This window comes from Balaenoptera musculus, chromosome 8 (genome assembly GCF_009873245.2).
Source record: "Balaenoptera musculus isolate JJ_BM4_2016_0621 chromosome 8, mBalMus1.pri.v3, whole genome shotgun sequence".
NCBI classification, from domain to species: domain Eukaryota; kingdom Metazoa; phylum Chordata; class Mammalia; order Artiodactyla; family Balaenopteridae; genus Balaenoptera; species Balaenoptera musculus.
The window spans coordinates 100,485,097-100,505,694 of NC_045792.1; the positions used below are offsets into that span (position 1 = coordinate 100,485,097).

Genomic DNA, 20,598 nt, shown 5'->3' on the forward strand with positions numbered 1-20,598 from the left:
ACAGACTGTGGAGTAGGACCTAGGATTCCAGAAGCCTCGAGCCAGGAGGCAGAGACCCAGCCCTGGCTCACTGAGTGGCCTCGGGTGAGTCCTTTGCCCGCCCCAGCCTTCAAGGCCGAAGTCTCCCCATTTGTACAGAGAAGGCAGTGGGCTCCAGGGCTCCAAGGATGCTGTCGTCTCCCAACACTGTGAGCCCTTGGCCTTGCCCTGCCTGGACACCCATTAGAAGCCTTCAAATCTGGGAGACCTTGGGGAACAGACCTTTCATCCTTCTTACCTGTGCCTGTGTTCTGCCTCCTACCTGGGCTGGGCCTCGCACCCTGACTCGCAGGATGGTAGAGTACACACACACCTCTGTACCCCTGCCAGCTGAAAGTCCAGCATCCATCACCAGTGACAACCAGGATCCCAGGAGGGGGAGGAGAGTGGTGGCCGTTTCCCAGACCGTGGGCTCTTCCCCCATCAGGCCAAATGTCAGACTGCTCCTGAGAGGCCCAGCGGCTGGGTGGACGAGGTGGAGACATGCAGGGAGTTAGTCCCTGTGGAGGGGATAAGAGCTCACCCGTGGCAGGTGGCTACCCTGATAAGAGTATCAGCTTTGTGGGTGGCGTGGGCATGTGCTGGGCACCAGGCCCAGAGGAGGGGCTGGCAGAGCAGCCTGGACTGGGTGTGGACCTGGAGCCCCAGAGGTGGTCACTGGCTTGACAAGTTCCTCAGGCGTCCAGTGGGACGCTCAGACCCTCCTGGCCCACTGGGAGGAGAGAGGAGGCCTTTGGTGAGAGGGGCAGGGCAGAGGTGGCAGCCACCTATACTGGGCACAGACTGCCCTCAGGAGTGACAGGCTACTGCTCATGTGACACAGTGCCCTGGGGACTCCTCAGCTGTCCCAGCCATGCCATCCCTGGAGAGGTGTGCCCCTCTGGACAGGAGGCAGCTTCTCACCCCTGGTCTGAGTCTGAGATGGAAATGATTAGCTGTGGATCCAGTGGGGTATCTACACCATCTATGAACAAACCGAGGCCTGGAGGGGGAAGGCAGGGCCCAGGCAGGTCTGGAACTACTAGCCCGTGCATAAACAGAACAAGAGAACACCTGGCATGCTAGGACTTAAAGATCATGTCTCTACTGTCCTCTGCTATTATAAATACATTTCTTTGAATTTTGAAGGCATTTGGGTCTTTCTTCCAAATTATCTGGTTTAAGAGCAAGTATCCAGGAGGACTAGTGACAGGTACCGGGGGCTTGGAAAGGGCCAAGGAGATGGAGGCAGCCAGGTACTCCAGGACGTGTGGGGGGGAGGGGGGGGCGGGAAAGACCCACCACCTGTCCAGTCACATAACCTACCAGCCACTCCCAACATTACAGGCAGGGGCTGGGTCTTGTGAATCTCCTTTTCCCCCCATCTGCCCAGGCCAGCTCACAGAAGACTCTGATTAAATGCTGGTTGATTGAAGGGGGCAAAAGGCATGGCTTCCCTAAGGAGTTTTGCTTTTCCTCTGGGCCCAAGACTGTGCAGACCGTAAAGCAGGGACACGGCCTTTCCTAGAGGTTCCACCAAGGCCCTTCCCTCCTTTCTTGTACAGACCCAGCCCAGGCCCCGTGACTGCATAAGAAACCTATAGACATGGAAGGGGGAACTCAACTAGGGAGAGGGGTGGTTGACTTGTCCTCAGGGGTTCCAGCATGGGGGACAGAGAGGGACAAGGGCAAAGATGACCCACCAGTGAAGGATTTCAGGCAATAGGGAGTGGGGTGACTAATTGAGGCCAGGGGGCCTTCCCAATGGTCCTTTAAGCAAGTTACTAGGCAACTACCCATTTGCAGTTGTGAGGGCGCACTGCCCTCAGCCACCACCAGGGGCAGCACGGAGCTCAGCCTGCCCCACATTGGTGCAGATACTCCAGGTACCTCTGGGGGGCGTTGCAGGCTCAGCGTTCCCGCTGGGTGGGCACCCGCTGTCCCTGAGTCTAGTGTATTAGCATTTCCCTGATAAGGGCATCAGAGTCACTGCAGGAAAGGCACTGACCATCTGCCCAGGGGGATTGCCATCCCAGGGCCCACAAGGCACCAGGAGTCAGCAGGTGACCACAGGAAGGGGGACTCCCACAAAGAGAACAGCCTGTGCAGGGGCCCTGGAAGTGCGACTTGCCCTGGACACAAAGATTTGCTTTCAGGGCAGGAAGTACCTTTCAAGGACAAAACGGGCTTGGAGGCAGCCAAGTGCTTTTCTCAGGTGAGCGCAGGTGATGGCCCCAGGGCCATGGACTCTGTGCAGAACATTTTAAAAATAAATGTCTAAGCCCTATTGCTGGAGCCCCTAAGCAAAGAGCCCTCTACATAACATCCATTTTTTTATTTTATTTTTTTCAAAGCATCCCTTTGATCTTCCATCACCCTAGGAGGTCATACTATTACTCAAAGAGATTGCATAACTTCCCCAAGGTCACAGCCTAGAGTCCAGGTAGAGGCAGGTCTTTCCCTTGGCTGCCTGATTCCAGAGAAGAGGGGGTGGAAGCTGCGTGGAGAGGGTCAGGGTGGGGCTGGGTGGTCCCTGGAAAGACTGGACAAGAGTTGCAGTACCTGCACCTCTTCCACCTCCTGTAGGGAACCCAGTCCCGGGCCATGGGAGCCCAGACAAAGAGTGGGGAGCAATCCTGCAGCTGGTGGGGAGATTCCGGCTCCCACTCCAGAAAGTCCCTCAGAGAAATTCTAGCTCAGCATTTCAATTTTTTTTTTTTTTAAGCTGCTGCTGACATTTCTTCAAATGAAATCTTCTACTCAGCTTGAAGCTGCTGAAGTGTGTGTGTACTGGGAGCGGAGGGAGCCCTTCTTCCCACCTTCAGGAAGCCCCAAGAGGCAACTCAAATCCCTCCCCAGAAGTGTCCAAACACCACAGGCCCAGGCCAACCACACCCATCTTCCAGATGAGGAGCCCAAGGCTTATTAGTGAAGGACAGCGCTGTGCTCTCAGACTCTAGGGGCGGAAACAGCCCCTTCCCCGGGGTCCCGCCTGAATGGTTCACTGCAGGCAAGCACCTGGCCCCGGGCAGGCACTGGGGAGATCCGGGATCACCTCCTGTAGGCCACTGAGCATGGTCAGCTGCACCTCCACAGGTGTGATGCCAAGTGTGGGTCTGAGATCAGCAGGGGGCCCGCTGCCCGTGGTCCTCTGAGGCCCCTCAGCGCTGAGGCTGAGGCTGCAAGAAGCCAGTGCAGATCCAGGACAGGGGTGCCTCTTGTGCCCCCCGGGGGCGCCTGCAGACATGGCGCTCAGCCCTGAGCCCCCGTCTGCCGCCAGCCCCTGTCCCACTGGGCAAAGGAGTAAAGTGAGGTGAGCCCAGCGTGATCTGCCAAGGTTGCTGGTGAGTGGGTGAAGAACAGGAAGGGACCAGGCCCTCAGGTGATCTGAGCCCAAGGCAGATGCCAGCTCCCTGACCCAGAGCGGAGGGGAACTCGGAAAGCCGCCGTCCACCACTACCCCCTCGCCCCGCCAAGACCCTGATGGCCCAAGGATCTGAACTCCAGCTCCAAAATTCATGCAAATTCAATACTCTAGTCCATAATATATCTGGGTTTGTTTTTATATAAAAATAACCTTTTTCCCTAAATTTTTGCGCTAGGAAAACATGCCATGCTCACCGTGTGGCTTTATATACCATGCCCCCAGCCCCGGTCCCGTGGGGTCTAGAGCCGTGGCCTGAGGGTTGTGGAGCAGGCAGGGAGGGGGCCCAGGACGGCGGGCAGGGTCCTCAGGCTGAGGCAGGGCAAGGTGGGGGCAGGTGGGGGAGCCCGTCTGGGTGGCTGGGTGGCGCTGGGGCCCTGGGTGCCGCTGCCTTCACTGGTGGAGGTAGGCTTCCAGCCACATGTTGCCAGACTTCTTCAGGGACCTGGGAGGCGGGGGGCAGGAAGAGGTAAGGGACTCAAGTGCAAATATTAACCCCCTCCCCCCACGATGATGAGTGTGAGTAGAGATGTCCCCGTTCCCTGGTGAGCCCCTGTCCCCTGGGGCAGGCACTGGGTGGGGCTGGAGGGGGGCATTGCGAGAGGAGGCTACACTCTCATTAACTGGAGCGGGACCTAGACCTTGAGTCGGGAGGCGGGGCAGCCAAGGCCAAGTCCAGGCAGGAACCAGGGTGGGCCTGTCTCTCCTTCACCCAGCTCTCTCTGTTGTTTCCTCCTGCTGAGCCCCGCGACCCAGAGATTTGTAAGGCTTGGAATCTGCCCACCAGGAGCCTGACATCAGGCAGAGGAACCAGAAACATCAAGGACTTGCTAGGAAACCCTGTGCCAGGTGTCCTAAAGGGGCCATGCCAAGTGGCAGGGGCCCCAAGGATTGGGCTGGGAAGGGCCATGAAGGAGAAGTAGGCGGGACTTCCCTGGTGGCGCAGTGGTAAAGAATCTGCCTGCCAATGCAGGGGACACGGGTTTGAGCCCTGGTCCAGGAAGATCCCACATGCCGCGAGCAACTAAGCCAGTGCGCCGTAACTACTGAGCCTGCGCTCTAGAGCCTGCAAGCCATGACTACTGAGGACCGCGCACCTAGAGCCCGTGATCACAACAACAGAAGCCACCACAATGAGAAGCCCGCACACTGCAACGAAGAGTAGCCCCCGCTCACCGCAACTAGAGGAAGCCCACGCGCAGCAACAAAGACCCAACACAGCCAAAAATTAATTAAAAAAAAAAAAAAAAAAAAAGGAGAAGTAGGTGTTCCAACACCAGTATAGAAGGAAGGGCATGCAAGTAAAGGGAACAGCATGTGCTAAGGCACAGAAGTGGAAGAGCTCTGGCTGAGAATCCGGCCTCTGTTCCCCACTGCCAAGGCTACCATCAGGGCCAAGCCAGGTCATCCCTGGACGGCTGCAGGAACCCCCACTCTGCTCTTTCTGCCCCGTTGGTACATTCCCACAGTCAGAGCATCTTTCCAAAATCGTGCCGCTCCTCCACTCAGCAACTCTCCCACACACCTAGCACACTCCTGCCTCAGGGCCTTTGCACGGCTATTCCCTTGCCCCAAATATTCTTCCCCTAGATGTCTCCATGGCCAGCCCTCTCCCCTCCTCCCTGCCTTGCTCACACGTTGCCTTCTTAATACCACCCTGCCACCCCCCCCACCAACAAGAACTGCAACCCTGCCTGGCACCACCCAGTCCCTCTCCTGCCCCCACCCACAGGTTCTGTGGTTTTGTTTTGTTTTTTGCCGAAGCACTTCTCCCCTTCTCACATTTTCTGTAATTTACTTATTTTAACTGCTTGTTTTCTGTTTCCCCCGCTCGGATGTCAGCTCCTGGAAGGCAGGGATGTCAGCCTGTTTTGCTCACTGATGTATTTGTAGCACCAAGGACAGGGCCTGGGCCTATGGTAGGTGCTCCCTAAACCCTGGCTACGTGGGTGGACACTGGCAAGGGAGGTCACGGGCTGAGGGCAGAAAGGCTGATCGGAAAGGCCTTGGATGCCAGCTTCTACAGAGGAGCCCACGTGAGCTCAGAGAGCCAGGTGGGTGCTCAGGACGGGGCTGACCAGGCCGAGGGTGGGCAGGGGCCCCCAGGGAGCCACCGTGAGCAGAGAACCCTTACCCGATGATGTCCACCAGGGCGGTGAGGAAGGGCTTCACCTCGTAGCTGAGGCCGTGCTTGGCGCACAGGGCCTTGACCAGCGGGGCCACCCTGCGGTAGTTGTGCCTCGGCATCGTGGGGAAGAGGCTGGGGGCGGGGAGAGCGTGTGCTGGCACCCCCCGTCCACCCATCACCCCCCGGGCCCCGCTCACCACCTCCCGGGCCCTCCGGGAAATCCAGGGCTCACGTCTCGGCCTCCCTGGGGGAAGACTGGACAGAGAGGCTCAGGCCTCACTCCCACCCCCGTGGGCCCCCGGGGCCTGCGCTCACTGGTGCTCAATCTGGAAGTTGAGGTGTCCGCTGAACCAGTCAAGGAAGAGAGAGGGCTCCACGTTGCAGGTGGCTGCCAGCTGCCGGGAGTGGGCGGGGCACGAGTGAGGGGGCTGGCACGGAGCCCGACCCCGTGGCAGCCCCATCAGCGCCCCCATGCCTCTCCGCTGGGACCCCACCCCCACCCCCACCCCCAGGACGGACCCCGCCTCTGCTGCCCACCTGAGAGCTGGCCCAGTCCCGGTGCTTCTCGTGGCCGATCTCCTTGGGGATGTGGTTCATCTGCGTGATCCACACGAACCAGTGGCTCTCCAGGACCCTGTGGGGGGAGGCTCAGGCACTACCCCACGTCCAGCTGACCACTCAGCCCCGGGCTTCAGCTTCCCCATCTGTACTATGGGATTGCGGCAACCCCTCCCCGCTAGTGTTTAAAGCAGCTGAGTGGTGCACGGGCCATTGCCAGGCTGAACCCAGAGTTGCCCTACTCAAGACGGGGGACACCCCCGGGGCCGCGTGTGAGCCAGGCCGCTTCCCTGAGGCCTGCCACCCCCAGGATCTTGCCACTCAACAACCCAGGGAGACAGTACTGTCCCCATTCTGCAGATGGGGACATGGAGGGCTGTGGTCAGGGGCCCCTGCCGCCTGTGTGTGAGCTCCCCATACCCTGCCATGCCAAACCTGGCCATACCTGACAGCCACAAAGAGGAACAGCGCCCCAGGAACACCGTAGAAGGGAATGTAGGACAAGAGGAAGCGGGCGTAGAAGCTGGCGGCCCAGAGCAAGTCCTGTAGAGGAGAGAGCAGGAGGGCAGAGGCCTCGAGGCAGCCGGGAAGGGGAGCTGGGTCATCCACCTTTGGCTTGATGTGCCTCGGACGGGCGCGTCACCGCCCCTCCCTGGGCCTGGGTGTCTCAGCCAAGTAAGTGGATAGGGTCCTTGCCCTGCCAGCCTCACGGGGCTGACCATGGAGGTGAAGGTGCTGTGCAGGGGTGTGGGCTGAGGGAAGCCTTGCCCGGGAGACAAATGCCTGGCAGAGTGGGCCCAGTGGATCCCTAGCCCCAGGGAGGACACCCCCCACCGTGAGAGACCCACAGCACGCCCTGTGCATACGCCCACTCTCCCCCTGCAACCACACACAGGCACACACTCACTCCCCCTGCGCGGGTGCACACGCGAGTACCGCACCATCACAAGCACATCTGCTTGCGTTGGTTGAGAGGGGCTGCCCCCTGACGCCCCACCTCCTGCCACCACAGCTGTACGCCCAGGGGACCCGGGCAGGGCCCCCACTCACCGTCCACTGCATGCACACCAGCATGTACGCCAGGTTTTCCACCTCGAAGTTCACCAGGGTGAGCAGGGGCGGGCCGACTGCAAGGAGGGGCGTGAGAGGGCTCAGGGGTGGGGCGGGGTCCCCGAGCAGGCCGGGCACAGGGAAGGGGGAGGGGCTCTGTTCCTCCAGGAACGCCAGCGGCACTCGGTGCTGGTCCCATCCTGCTGGGATGAGCCCGCATCACCCACAGGGCCTGGTCCTCCCTCATTCCCTCCGGGTCTGAGCCTCTCCAGGCTGGTCCTCGCCGCGCCACCTCCTGTGCCTCTGCAGCAGGTCGGCACCAGCCTTATACGTCCGCACCCTTCAATCCTCACCTTGTTGCCCCAACGATTGCCCTAGAGCTCTGGATCGCCCTGAGGTGAGGGTAGGAAGGAACTCTGAAAGCTCCAGGCAAGGCTGTGGTTGCTTCCTTCTGCCGGAAGGTACCCCAGGCAGAGGGGAGGGCTGGGGCAAAGGCCTGGCGATGGAGGTCGGCATGGGCTGCACGCTAGGGCAACCAGAGAGAGGCCGGGAGAGACCTGGAGGTGCTGTGCTGAGGGGGCTGGAAGCCGTCAGGTGGACCGTGCAGGCCCCGGCATGGCCCCCACCCCCAGGGGGACAAGCGGACACTCACTCAGGAAGAAGTACAGGTGCTGGTGGTTGTAGGGTAAGTATCTGCGCTTCTTCTTGCCGTACTGTGGGGACAGGCAGCCGTTGGGGAGGGCGGCTCTCCAGGCCCTCCTTGTCCCAGGCAGGGTCAGGGGGCCGGCTGGGGCCCAGGGGCCAAGGCAACTCTGGATTCTAACCAACCGGGAAAGGGGGAAGGGGTACCCCCAGAGCAGGGGCTCAGCTTGGAGCTACAGTCGGGGGCTGGGTCAGGGGCTGGGCCACAGCGGGGGGCTCAGGGACTACCAGTTCCCCTCTACTGCAGGCCCAACCCGAGCGTGTCCCCCATGCACCTCGACGGACGACTCCCCCAGAAGGAAGACGGGCGCCACGGTCACATCCGGGTCCTTGTGGAAGATGTTGGGCTTGGCGTGGTGCTGGAAGTGGCGGAAGTTCCACCAGTGGGCAGAGAAGCCCTGCAGGGGAGGGGGCTCTCAGGAGTGGGGCCAGGCCACGCCCCCCTCTCCATGGCAACGGCACACTTGCGCAGACCCAGTGCGGCCTCCCCACCAAGCCCCTGGCTGCCCACCACCCGCCCCCAGCCTCACCTTCAGCTGCCCCATCACAAACTGCTGGGCCACGTGGTTCCACCGGGACTTCCTGAAGATGGAGGTGTGGCCCAGGTCGTGCTGCAGACACCAGCTCTGGGCCTGGGGAGACGCAGGGTCAGGAGCTGAGGCAGGGAGCCGCCTGGGGCCCAGCCCTCCCAGCTCTCAGGGCACCCCCAAAGCTGGCACTCCACTCTAGACCCTAGTAGGCCAGTTTCCTCGGGAGGTCCAGGGGCTGTGGGTCTGTCATGGAGCTGCAGGCGGCAGCCGTCCAGCTCCCAGTCGTGGGCTCTCTCTGGGCTTATTAAGTTAAGAGCTTCCTTTGCATATTTAAACTGCAGCTTGACCCCCAGATACACACTTAGGGGACTGGTCATTCATTCATTCATTCATTCAGCAAATATGTCCCCAGTGTCCATGTGTGCCAGGCCCTGTGTCTGCTGGTCAGTTTAGGTGGCTGCAAGATAGTGCTGGGGTCACCTGGGAGACGGCCAGGATGAGGGCGGCGAGGGTGCTGGGCACCCAGCCGGGGCCGAGGAGGTAGACGATGAGCCAGGCGAGCAGCTCCATGGCCAGGATGTGGCCCAGCAGGAAAGCGAAGAAGGTGGGCTTGGCCTCAAATAGCTTCATGTCCTCGACCGCCTGGCGCAGGGCTCGGAAGTCCTCGATCAGCTGGGCCTGCCACAGCGGAGCGGCTGGTCAGCCGAGGAAGCGAGGGAGGCCCCAGGCGTCCCCGGAAGCCCCCCCAACAGCCACTCCTCCCAGTGTCAGACCCAGTGGGTCTGTGGCCGAAGGGGATGGAGGGACGAGAGTGCCCAGCCTGGGGTGTGAGCTGGGCTGCTGGCTGGCGGCAGAGGCTCCTCCGCCACCCACAAAGGGTGTGGGGTACCTGAGAAGCAGGGAAAACCGCAAGAGTGCAGCTCATCAAAATTCTCATCATAGATGGGGATGCAGGGCCCAGAGCAGGGAAGGGGCTTGCCTGGGGTCCCCCAGCAAACGCTGGCGCAGGTGTCCCTACAGCTCTGCCTACAACTGTCTGCCCGGGAAGGGATGGCAGACCCAGCCTTGGCCCCAGGGCCCCTTGGGATAATTCGAATGAAGCTGCTACTGGCGATGCCTTCCGTCCCCTCCAGCCCCCCGCTGGGGGCTTAGCCTCCACCAGGGCCCTGCTCACATTCTGGGGTCCATCCTGGCTGGGCTCCTCCGGGGCCAGCTCTCCAATCAGCAGGGGCTGCAGGAACTTGCGCACAAAATTGAGGTCCTGGTGGAAGGCGTGGAAGGCATCCTGAAGGAGAGTAGACAGTCAGGTGGACAGACAGACCGCTGGAGTAGCACCCAGAGGCAGCAGGCAGAGACAAAGTGGAAGGGCTGTCTATGGAAGGGCAGAGCAGACAGGCACAGGCAGGCGGGCGGGCAGCTGGTTTTTCAGCAGTCACAGAAATAGGACCACACGGGTCAGCCCTGCCTGTGAGCCCTCCCTGGTCCTCCCCAGGCCTTGGGTGCCCCAACGGACATCCCTCGCCTGCCAGGCTCCAGCTGTTTCACGCCACCATGGGGCCCTTCCCCAAATTTGGTTGGGTATTTTAAAATCTGGATTTACAGGGGACTTCCCTGGTGGTCCAGTGGGTAAGACTCCGTGATCCCAATGCAGGGGGCCCGGGATCGATCCCTGGTTGGAGGAACTAGATCCCACATGCATGGCGCAACTAAGAGCCCACGTGCCGCAACTAAGACCCGGCGCAGCCACAATAAATAAATAAATAAATATATTTTTAAAAAGTCTGGATTGGGACTTCCCTGGTGGCGCAGTGGTTAAGAATCCGCCTGCCAATGCAGGGGAGACGTGTTCAAGCCCTGGTCCGGGAAGATCCCACATGCTGCGGAGCAACTAAGCCCATGAGCCACAACTACTGAGCCTGCGCTCTAGAGCCAACGAGCCACAACTACTGAAGCCCGCATGACTAGAGCCTGTGCTCCGCAACAAGAGAAGCCACCGCAATGAGAAGCCCGCACACCGCAACGAAGAGTAGCCCCCGCTCGCCGCAACTAGAGAAAGCCCGGGCGCAGCAACAAAGACCCAATGCAGCCAAAAATAAATAAATAAATTAATTAATTTTAAAAAATAAATCAGGATTTACAGAAAGTTCTCCCTGGAAGACTCTGATTCCTTTCCTGAAAGGGTTTGACTTTTCCAAAAAGATCACTGGAAAGCTTTCTTGAAATCATATGCTTTTCTACTGGGTCACAAATATCAGATTAATCAGCTTTCACAAACACAAGCAGCGGGTAAAATGTGGGTGAGGAAACTTGTAATTGATGACCACTGGGCCACCGGGAGAAAAATATCAGTCGAGGACCACACAGCCCGAAGACACTCGAACAGTTAAACTCATTTGATTTTAAAAGCAAGAGTGGAAAATATAAGTTTTTTAAACAGTAAGTTAAATAAACAATCTAACATTCCTGTGATTCTCTGTAATGGGGGCGGGGTGCAAAGCAGGAGAAGGGGTTGGAGGAAGACAGTGACCCCAGGAAAGATAAAGGGCTGTGGAAAGGGACCGGTCAGGAAGTGACCCCCCACCTCTAGCAGCGGGCAGTTCTGAAGTGTGAGTAAACTTGAGCTTCACACTTGGGACTCACTCAGTCTTCCTGATCTAGCCCTGGCGTCACTGGCTCATTGTTGTTCACAGCTCTGCAACCAGTTTTTATCTTTGCACTTTCAGAGGCTCTCTCTGAGGGAGCCAACCCTCAGCCGGCCAGCAGCCTGAACTGTGGAAGCAGTGCCTGGAGTAGTGGCGGGTCCCCTTGGGCCGGGGAAGGTGACTGCTGGCTGCTAATGAGCCTAGCAGCGTCTGGTGGGTGCTAAAACAGCAGGGCCCCTGTACTCACTCCAGGACATCCCACACCGTCCCATCCCTGGGGCCAGAAACACCTCAGGCCCCTCCAGCCCCCACCTAAAGGCGACCCCTGCAGGATTCACCCAAGGGGTCCCCTTTCCTGCTCTCTTACTGGCCCAGGGCAGTCTGAGGACCTGGGGGCTCAGAGGATGTAGCTTCTGGGATAACCTAGGCCCTTGGGAAGGCTGACTTGGGGCCCCTCCCTGGAGCTCATAATAGGGGAAGGGGTTGTATAGGTACAGACCTCACCCTCACCAGGGAAGAGCCTTGATGGAGGGGCAGCACCCCTGGGAGGGGGGGGAGGGGAGGCTGGCCCCACAGGAAGCTTCCCCGGGCGCTGGCCTACTGGGGAGCGGGGGGAGTGGCACGGGCAGGGGAGCCAAGAGGAAGACTGCTCTTGTGCGTGGTTGACCCCGCTCACTGTGACCTTGAGCGAGTCTGTTCTCCTGCCTGGAACTAGGCAAATCCAGGGGGCAAATCAAAGGGGCGCGCCTCCAGGGCCTTTCGGGCTCTGGACTATAGAGCGTTACGTTTTTTTTCTTTTTAATTATAGTCAAACACACATAAAATTGACCGTCTTCACCACTTTTTTTTTAATAAGATATGTGAGGTACACCCTTAACTTTTTTTTTTAATTTTATTTATTTATTTATTTTATTTATGGCTGTGTTGGGTCTTCGTTTCTGTGCGAGGGCTTTCTCTAGTTGCGGCAAGCGGGGGCCACTCTTCATCGCGGTGCGCGGGCCTCTCACTATCGCGGCCTCTCTTGTTGCGGAGCACAGGCTCCAGACACGCAGGCTCTAGAGCATGGGCTCAGTAATTGTGGTGCACGGGCCTAGTTGCTCCGCGGCATGTGGGATCTTCCCAGACCAGGGCTCAAACCTGTGTCCCCTGCATTGGCAGGCAGATTCTCAACCACTGCGCCACCAGGGAAGCCCCTTCACCATTTTGAAGTGTACAGTTCAGTGGCATTAAGTGTACTCACACTGTTGGGCAACCATCACCGCCATCCATCTCCAAAACTTTTTCATCTTCCCCAATTGAAACTCTGTCCCCATGAAACCCTAGCTCACCATTTCCACCTCCCTCAGCCTCTGGAAACCACCGTGCTGCTTTCTGTCTCTATGAATTGACTCGTAGAAACTTCCCTGGCGGTCCAGTGGTTAAGACTCTGCGCTTCCACTGCAGCGGGCACGGGTTCCACCCCTGGTCAGGGAACTAAGATCCCACCTGCTTCGAGGTGCGGCCAAAAAAAAAAAGAATTGACTTGTAGAAGAGGAATCATACAGTATTTGTCCTTTTGTGACTGACTTGTCACTTAGCATAATGTCTTCAAGGTTCCTCCATGTGTGGCATGTCAGAATTTCCTTCCTTTTTAAGGCTGAACGAGCGTTGACTCTGATTACCTCTCGTTTTCTTTGACACCCCCCTGGTGGCACACAGAGCCCACATGCGCACAGAGGCACACGGCATGCTCACAACGAGTGTGACACCAGAGGTGCACACGTGTCACGGAAGTGCAGTGCCTTAAGCATGCGCCTCCACAGGTGCAGACACCACCACCGACCCACGAAGGCTCCCAGACACGCTTGGGAATCCGCGCACAGGCAAGGCCACAAGAACACCTAGACAGACAGACCCAGCCTGGCACACATGCAAACTCACAGAGCAGCTGTGTGTACTGTGGCTACGGCCCCGGGCTTTCCTCCCTCCCAGCCCCGCTCTCTCACGACCTCTGTGTCTGTTCTGGGGCCACCCCAGTGCCCGGCAGACCTCAGATGCTCCAGGGCCATGCTGAGGAGCTGTGGGAGCCGCTCTCCCTCCCCGACTCCTTTCCCTTTGTCCTGATTCACCCAAGCCAGGCCTGGAAATACCCTGAGGGAGGACAGAGCCAGGCTTGCCCGAGGGACCCCCAGCCAGGCATGTCCTTTGCACTGAGGAGGGAAGGTGTGAGCCCCCTCAGGTCCGGGCAGGGACATCCCAGAGGTCGTGGACAAGCCTTCAGCTGGTGGGTGGGAATGCGCGGGGCTGTGGCAGGTCCTCGGATAGCAGCTCGGGTTCCTGGGGCTGGGTGGGCACTGCTGAGCCTACGCTTCTTGTGGTCTGAGTACCAACAAGGTGGGTCCCTGGCCGTAGACCAAAACCTCAGCAAACAGCTTTTTCTGGAACATTGGCTGGGGCCATGTGACTCAGTCCTCTTTGGCCTCTGCTTAAGGATTCAGGAGCTGGGCAGAAGACTCAGGGAGGTTGAGCCACTTACCCAAGGTCACACAGCTCTATTTGATGGAGGTTGGACCAGAACTTGGTCTGACTGTAAAACTATGCTTGTGGCCACTCGGCAGTAGCCCCAGGGTGGCCAGTCCCGGTCAGAGGGGAGGCAGTGGGTCTCCTAGGTGGAGGGAAGGGGCCCTCATCGTGAGGCTGGTCACCATCCCGAGTAGCCAAGGATCTGACTGCTTGGAGACCGGGCTGTGGGGGTCAGGATGGTGGTCCTGGTGTTTCTGGGGCTGCACTGACCAAGTTTCAGTGTACTGCAGGAGGCCCCACCCCTGATGCGCCTGGAAACGTCCTCCCAGGGGCATAGGTGTAAACTCTGCGACCCTCCCCCACGGGAGTGGCAATTGAGGCCTCTCACTAGTTCTTGGAACAGAGTTGGGTGAAACTTTTAGAATTAAAACGATGTCTCTAAACATAAGCTGCGGTTGGCAGGGACAGGCCCTTGTTCACAGCGGCGGCCTCAGAGCCCTGCACAGCGCAGGGGCAGGATGGCAGGGGTGAATAAGTGGACAAGGAGCTCACAAGCCAGGGGTCTGAACCATTTTGCCCGCGAGGGAACAGAGGCTCTGGCCTGCCCAGGTCAGAGTTTGTAGTGGCAGAGCTGGGATTCGAATCCAGGTCTATCTTCTGTGATGTCCCTGCTCTCCCAGGACAGAGCTCCCACCCAGCCTTGCTTCAGTCCCTGGAAGCCTCAGAGTGGCTCCTGCCCTGCCCCCAGCCCCGCCTTGAACTCCAGGTAGCAGCTGGTTAAGGGTGGGAGTGGGGAGACTTAGGAGCCAGCCTGCAAGGGATGGAATCTGAGCCGCCACTTATGAGCCGAGCCCTGGAGCCACAGACAAGGTCGCACCCCCTCTCCATCCTATATTTTGTCAGTAAATCAGGAACCACAAATACCCATCTCGTGGAGCTGCTGGGAGGACTGAGCCAGTGCAGGCAGAGCACTTAGAAGGGGCCTGGCGTCCAGTGAGATTCGGGCCCGCAGGCCTGAGGCAGGAGGGTGGAGGTGCGCCCTGCTGGTCACGTCCTGGCCAGCCTGAGGCTAGGAAACAGGAGGGGCTGGCAGCCTCCTTCCACCCCAGAGATAAGGTAGGGGCGGGGAGCATTTCTGGTCACTTCTGCAAAGAATCTGGAATGTTCCAGATCAGGAAGGGGGTAGAGCAGGGAAGGAAGCATGGCTGCTGGGGGTTCGGGTGGTCTGGGTCTGCTCCTCTTAACCTCGGCTCAGGAGGCAGCAGTGGGTTGTGAGGATGGGGGAGTGGACACACCCAGGAATTTCTTCCTCCCTCCCTCCCTCTCCTGGGTGGGAAGATAAAGCAGGATCTCACGCCCAGGTCAGACGTTCCTTCCCATCCTCTCCCTGGGTCTCCTCACAGGAGGCCGATGGGGAGGCACTATCAGTATCCCCATTTTATAGATGAGGAAACTGAGGCCAAAGGGCACACAGCCCTGAACATGAGCATCAACTCCCGCTGGAGCAGCAGAGCCCAGCTCAAGGACGGATGTCCTCAGGAAGTTGCCCCTGTCCCCCCAGCACCCCTGGTGTCCCTGGTGACAGGTGTGGTGGTGGTGGTAGGGGTTCCTCCATCCAGCACCCTTGGCCTCACAGGTGTCACTGACCCAGCAGTGGCCTGAAGTGGCCAGGCCCTCTGGCCCCGGGTCCTCTCTCCACCACTGAGCTCTGGCTCTTTCCCGCTGCTGTTTCCTGAGAAACCCGTGGCTGCCGCTTGGGCATCCTTGGGAGGAAATGCAGAGGGACTGCCAGGGTGCTTAGTATACTAGCATCCCCACCCCTGCTCCCCAAGTTCCTGCCCAGCACCATATGATCCGACGCCTCCTCCAGGGCACTGCCATCCCCCTCTCTCCCCACCAGGGGCCTGGGTGGGTGGGGACATTGCAGAAAACACCCACAGAGCCCAGAGAGGTCACACTTCACGGGGAGTGGCCCTTAGGCAGCTTTCAAGGCAGCTGGCGTGGTAAGCGGAAGCAGAGTATGGCTCTGGAGCCAGGTTGTCTGAGTTCCTGGCCAGCCCCTCTCTCCGGCCCCACCCTCGCTCCAGAGCCTCAGATCTGCCCAGACCTGCCCCTCCCCAACTCCCAGATACAAACCCCATCCTCCAAGCCCAAGGACAAAGGCCCTGCCCTTTGAGGGTTCCAAGAAGATCCCTTCAAATCACCCATATTCAAGCTCAGTCTCCTCATCTGCAAAATGGGCTAACGCTAGGACTACCTCTGAAGTTTGTTTTCTCAAGACCACACTGAGCTAAATCCTAATGGTTCCTGTTGGTGTGCCTGAGCCCACAGCATCACTTGCCCCCTGCCCTGGACATACCTGCACGCCAGGGCCCAGATGAATGGCCACCTCTTCCAAGTGGCCTCCCCTGGGGAGGGCAGGTCCCCACCATCTCTTCTCTTAATGCCTCCCCCTTCTCCTAGGAGGCTCTGCCTTCCCCCTCCTCATTAGGGATCTGTTTAAATGTATATCAGATTCCCCTGGCTTCCCTGCTCTGCCCTTCAAGCTCGCCTTAGAATAAAACAAAAGTCCTGCTTCCCCTGCTACCTCTGGACCACACTGCCTGCCCTTCTCCTCACTGCTGTGCTCCAGCCACGCTGACAGCTGATAGCCTTGCTGTTCCTTAAATGCACGGAGTACAGTCCCACCGCTGAGCCTTTGCCCTAGCTGGTCCCTCTGCCAAGGAACATCCTCCTAGCAGACTTTTTTTTTTTTTGTGCAGCATGTGGATTCTTAGTTCCCCGACCAGGGATCGAGCCCGTGCTCCCTGCAGCAGAAGAGTGGAGTCCTAACCACTGGACTGCCAGGGAAGTCCCTCCTAGCACATTTTTTGTTCACAGCTGTATCTTCAGAGGTTAGAACAGGGTTTGGCACATAGGATATGCTCGTTGCATATCTGCTGTTGGATTTAATGATTTGATAATTGAAGAATGAATGAATGAATGAAATAAACAGCTAAGTGGCAGTGGAGCAGGTGGTTACGAGCATGGGCTGTGGATTCAAATCCCAGACCCATCACTTAATTTCCAGTCACTATGCCTCTCTGAGTCTGTTTTCTCATCTGTAAAATGGAAATAGCAGTAACAGTACCTGTCCCACAGAGGTATCGTGAGGATTCAAAGAGGGAGTATCTATAAATCAAGCACTGAATTCGGAGCCTGGCACATAGTAGGTGCTCGGCGCCCAGCCCTGTTAAACTCATGACCAGCAGCGGCTGGGCCTCACCCCTCCATGGCTGGCTCCACTAGTCTCAGGCCGCCTATGACTCTTAGACAAACCTGGCCCAAGGCCCAGAGCACTCTCCCCAGGGTACCCGGCTTTGTATCCCAGGATGGCCACAGACTGACTTCACGGCGCAGGAACTCTGGGCATTTCCTGGCAGGAAGGCTTTTGTGGCGTGAACAGGAGAACAGCTGATGGGCAGCAGGGGCTGCTAAAAGGTGGCTGCGGGAACAGAGCCCGGCAAGATGGCTGCCCCACCCCCACCTGTGTTCCAGGGCCGGGGATGGCGTGCCTGGGGTCTGGGCTGGACCACACAGGGCACTGGGGTGATCTGATCCCTGCTCTGCCCTGTGGGCCCACCACAGACAAAGACTGGGGTCCCCCAACCCCAGCCTCCTCACAGCCCCTTTGGCCTGAACAGACCAGGTATTTCTGGCAACTCCAGCCCAGTGTTTGGGGCCTCGGGGAAGCTAAGAGATGGCCTGACATCATGTCCTGTGACAGCCGTGAATGAACCAGACAAGGTCACCCAGCAAAGAGGTGGCTATGCCATGGCTGTCCACTGCACTCTACAGTCTGCAGGGCACACTCACACTTATCAGCTGGCAACATACACTGACCAGGAACAACTACACGGCAGCTCTGGGGCCAGGGAGTTGAGAAGGCACAGTCCCGCCCTCAGCCGGCTCACTGTCTGGCCCAGCTGTCCCCACTTTACAGATGAGGAAACTGAGGTTCAGAGGAGTGACATGCCTGGCTCCAGGTCCCTGAGAGCCTCCAATGGCAGAGCCGGGACCTGGCCCCAGGGAACGGACAGAGTGTTTTAATGGAAATGGGAAAACAGACCTTACTGGTGACGAATCAGTGAGAAAACTGTCAAGTGGGGTCTAAGGGTCTAGAGCTAAATGGGGTTCCCACACGGGAGGGCCCCCAGCACAGACCTGGGCACCAAGCAGGAAAAAACGATTCGTAAATATTCTCCATCGTCTTCCTCTTGCCAGCCTCCATCCCGTCCGACAGGTCAGAGGTTGAAAACAGGCCAGAGTAGCCACCCCCAGCATCCTGGAGGGGTGGCCAGGGCTCAGCCAGGCTGAGGGGGGAGGGGCTGTGGCACCTCACGCCCCCCACGCCCTGGCAGCAACGCACACATGTATAACCACGCACACAAACACGTGCCTCGTTCGCACATGTACAGGCCTAACACGGCCACACACTCCCTGGCCCACAGTCAGCTCCAACTCCGTGGCCACCGCCGGGCCGCTCAGCACCACCCACAAGGCTTTCTCGGTCAGCTTCTAGAGTTTCAGGAGGTTTCTGACCCTAACCTCTCAGCTTCCTGGGGAAGTGAGAAAGAGACACTTCTCCCCCTAAAAGAGTCCCGGGAAGGTTGCCCAAGCCATGGGAGAAGGCAGTGGGCAGACAGCAGATGTTTCTGGCAACAGGGGCACTGACCCTCCTGCGACGGGACACAATCGCTTTTGTTATCTAAAGTTCCGCCAGTTAGGGATTCATCCCCTGGAATCTTGAAGACCTTCCTGGTACCCAGCGTGACCAGCCTAGAATTTTGGATGGTCAAGGACAGAGTGTCATGGCCCCGAGTCCTATTGTCCAGATGGGGGACTGCGGGAAAAGGGTCTGGTGAGGAGTCTCATCCCGATGCTGCTCTGCCAGATGGTCCCACTGGACAGGCCACATTCCTCCTTGACCAAAACATGTCTGAACATGGCTGGGAAGGGGAAGCTGGGGTCCACAGGGGCCAGCCTGTTCCTGGGGTGAATGTGCTTCCCAAAGAGGCCCACCCAGCCTGACTAGCAAAATTCTCCCACATGCAGCTGTTAGCCCAGGAGAGGTGAGTCACGGCTCCTCAGAGCCATTTACAGCAGCAGCTCTTGGGAAAGCCACAGACCTCTAGGCCTCGCTCAAGTTTTGCTGCCCAGCCTCCAGCCTCTGATGGCACATCCTTGCCAGCCCCTGGGGAACCCGCCCTACCTCTGGCTTCCAGCAAGCGCTCAGCATGAGGAGCCTGGTCTGGGAGAGCCAGCACTGAGAGGAGGAACGTCAGAGCATCAGGGAGCCCCCTCACCAAGGGCCAGTGCTTTCTGCCATGACACACCCACCTCTGAGAGCCCCTTCCTCCCGCACAGATCTGCTCCAGCCCAGCCCTGCTCCACTGCCGGGGGTATGGGTCCTCCATGCTGATGTGGTCTCCTTACTCCACATCAGGCCCCGGCTAGTACATCCCAACTCTGGGTCCCCAGCCGGGAGGTCAAAGGTCAGCGAGAGTAGGAAGGATGCTAAGGCCCCGCCGGTGGAGCAGGGCACGGTGCCCACGAGCAGGCCCCGGCGAGCGCTGGGCTCTACCCCGCCAGCGGTGGGCGGCCTTACCGTGGCGTCCTCGGCGCCGTGGTGGCCGATGAGGCGGCTGCCCCCCGGGTGCCGCTGTGCCCAGCGGCTGATGTCGTAGACGCGACGCTCGATGACCAGCCACTTGTCGCCTGGCAGGTTGTGCGGGCGGATCTGCTCCCAGCGGAAGGTGGGCAGCGGCGCCCCCAGCTGCGCAGGTCCCCCTCCGGGCTCCCCGACGCCGCCCATGGCTGCGTGCAAAAGTCCTCGCGAAGCCGGGACCTCGCCGAGCGAGACCCCTTGAGGAGCGAGGCCGCGTTCAAAGACCTCCTCCGCCGCCACCCGCTGCTCCGCGGCCCCGCCCTGCCGCTGCGGCCGCCGTACGAGCGTGCGCCGGGCTGTCTGCGGGCAACTTTTCACTCCCTTATAATCGCGCTGACAGCGCTCGCCTCGCCCCTCCCCGCACCCCGGCCCCCGCCGCCGCCCCGTGCCCGCCCCAATCCCGGCGCAGCGCCTTGGCCCCCATTGGCTGCGCCGCGCTCTGGCGGGGCTGGCGGGGAGGGCCGTGTCGAGGCTGGCGCGCCCCGCCCGCGAGGCTCCGCGGCCACCACACCCTGGCCTGCGGGGGGCACCGTCCGCAGCCCGGCTTGCGCTCGGCGGGGCGGGGGCGGGGCGGGGCCGGAGGGACGGAAAGCCCACGGCCGGCGTCCGCCGCGCCCTCGGGGGTCCGGTCCGCGCCCAGTGGGGCCCAGAACAAGAGTCTGCGAAGAATGGGCTTCCCGCTGCGCCTCCTAGAACGTTAAACCCTGAGCGCTCAGAGGTGGGGACACTACCTAGGGGTAACCGTAAACAGCTCTCAAACCGTGGGTCCCCAGAATCGGCTCAGCGAGGCCCCTCCATCGGGACTGAGGTTACTGGCCTGACCGCCCTCCCCCCGCCCCCGCCCCGGACCATCTATGGAAGTCGGTGGTCTTTCTGCCTTTGGAGCTGCAGGGTCGGTGACGCCTCGGGATGGCCATTGGGACAGAAGGGGAGCAGGGTGGGGAGTGGGGTGCTGTCATTCACCGGATGTGTTTGCTCTACCGGCTGGCTTGCCCCCTACAGTACCCTTGCCTATTTTTTACTTAAATTCCTTCTGAGAGTGTAGGTTGCTCCCCTACACTTTGTAATTTTTTTGAGACAAAGGTACGTGTTCTTAAAAGTTAAGAATTCACACCTAACGCCTAATGAAATCAGGCTAAGTTTATGCTACAGGGCAGGAAGTGTCAAACTTGAGTGCACGTCAGAATCACCAGAGGGCCTGTCAAGACACTGACCGCTGGGCTCATCCCCGGAGTGGGACTCAGCAGATCTGCTTTGGGGGCAGAGGATTGTGTTTTAACAAGTTCCCAGGTGATGCTGATGTGGTGAGGCGGATGTCCTGGTTTGGGGAACACACT

At 59.3% G+C, this 20,598-nt stretch overlaps 1 protein-coding gene across 1 annotated transcript; it reads right to left on the bottom strand.

Annotated features, from left to right (window-relative positions):
• Nucleotides 1–3,560: 3,560 nt before the first annotated feature.
• Nucleotides 3,561–19,583, bottom strand: FADS3 (fatty acid desaturase 3). The gene is made up of 12 exons (XM_036861770.1): nt 19,202–19,583; nt 9,585–9,695; nt 8,891–9,088; nt 8,411–8,512; nt 8,156–8,278; nt 7,831–7,891; nt 7,179–7,255; nt 6,574–6,671; nt 6,108–6,204; nt 5,886–5,965; nt 5,577–5,702; nt 3,561–3,887 (listed from the first exon to the last, which is right to left on the bottom strand). The coding sequence occupies exons 1-12, from the start codon at nt 19,406–19,408 to the stop codon at nt 3,836–3,838; spliced, it is 1,332 nt and encodes a 443-aa protein (XP_036717665.1). The 5' UTR covers nt 19,409–19,583; the 3' UTR covers nt 3,561–3,835.
• Between the last annotated feature and the right edge of the window lie 1,015 nt (nt 19,584–20,598).

Bases quoted from the DNA above. Each gene is read 5' to 3' on its own strand.
- FADS3 (XM_036861770.1), bottom strand. From the start codon at position 19,408: ATGGGCGGCGTCGGGGAGCCCGGAGGGGGACCTGCGCAGCTGGGGGCG. The intron at 6,672-7,178 runs GTGAGTGGGGGC...TCTCCTCTACAG, and splicing joins TGGTGTGCATGCAGTGGACG to GACTTGCTCTGGGCCGCCAG. The intron at 6,205-6,573 runs GTATGGCCAGGT...CTCCCCCCACAG, and splicing joins TTCCTCTTTGTGGCTGTCAG to GGTCCTGGAGAGCCACTGGT.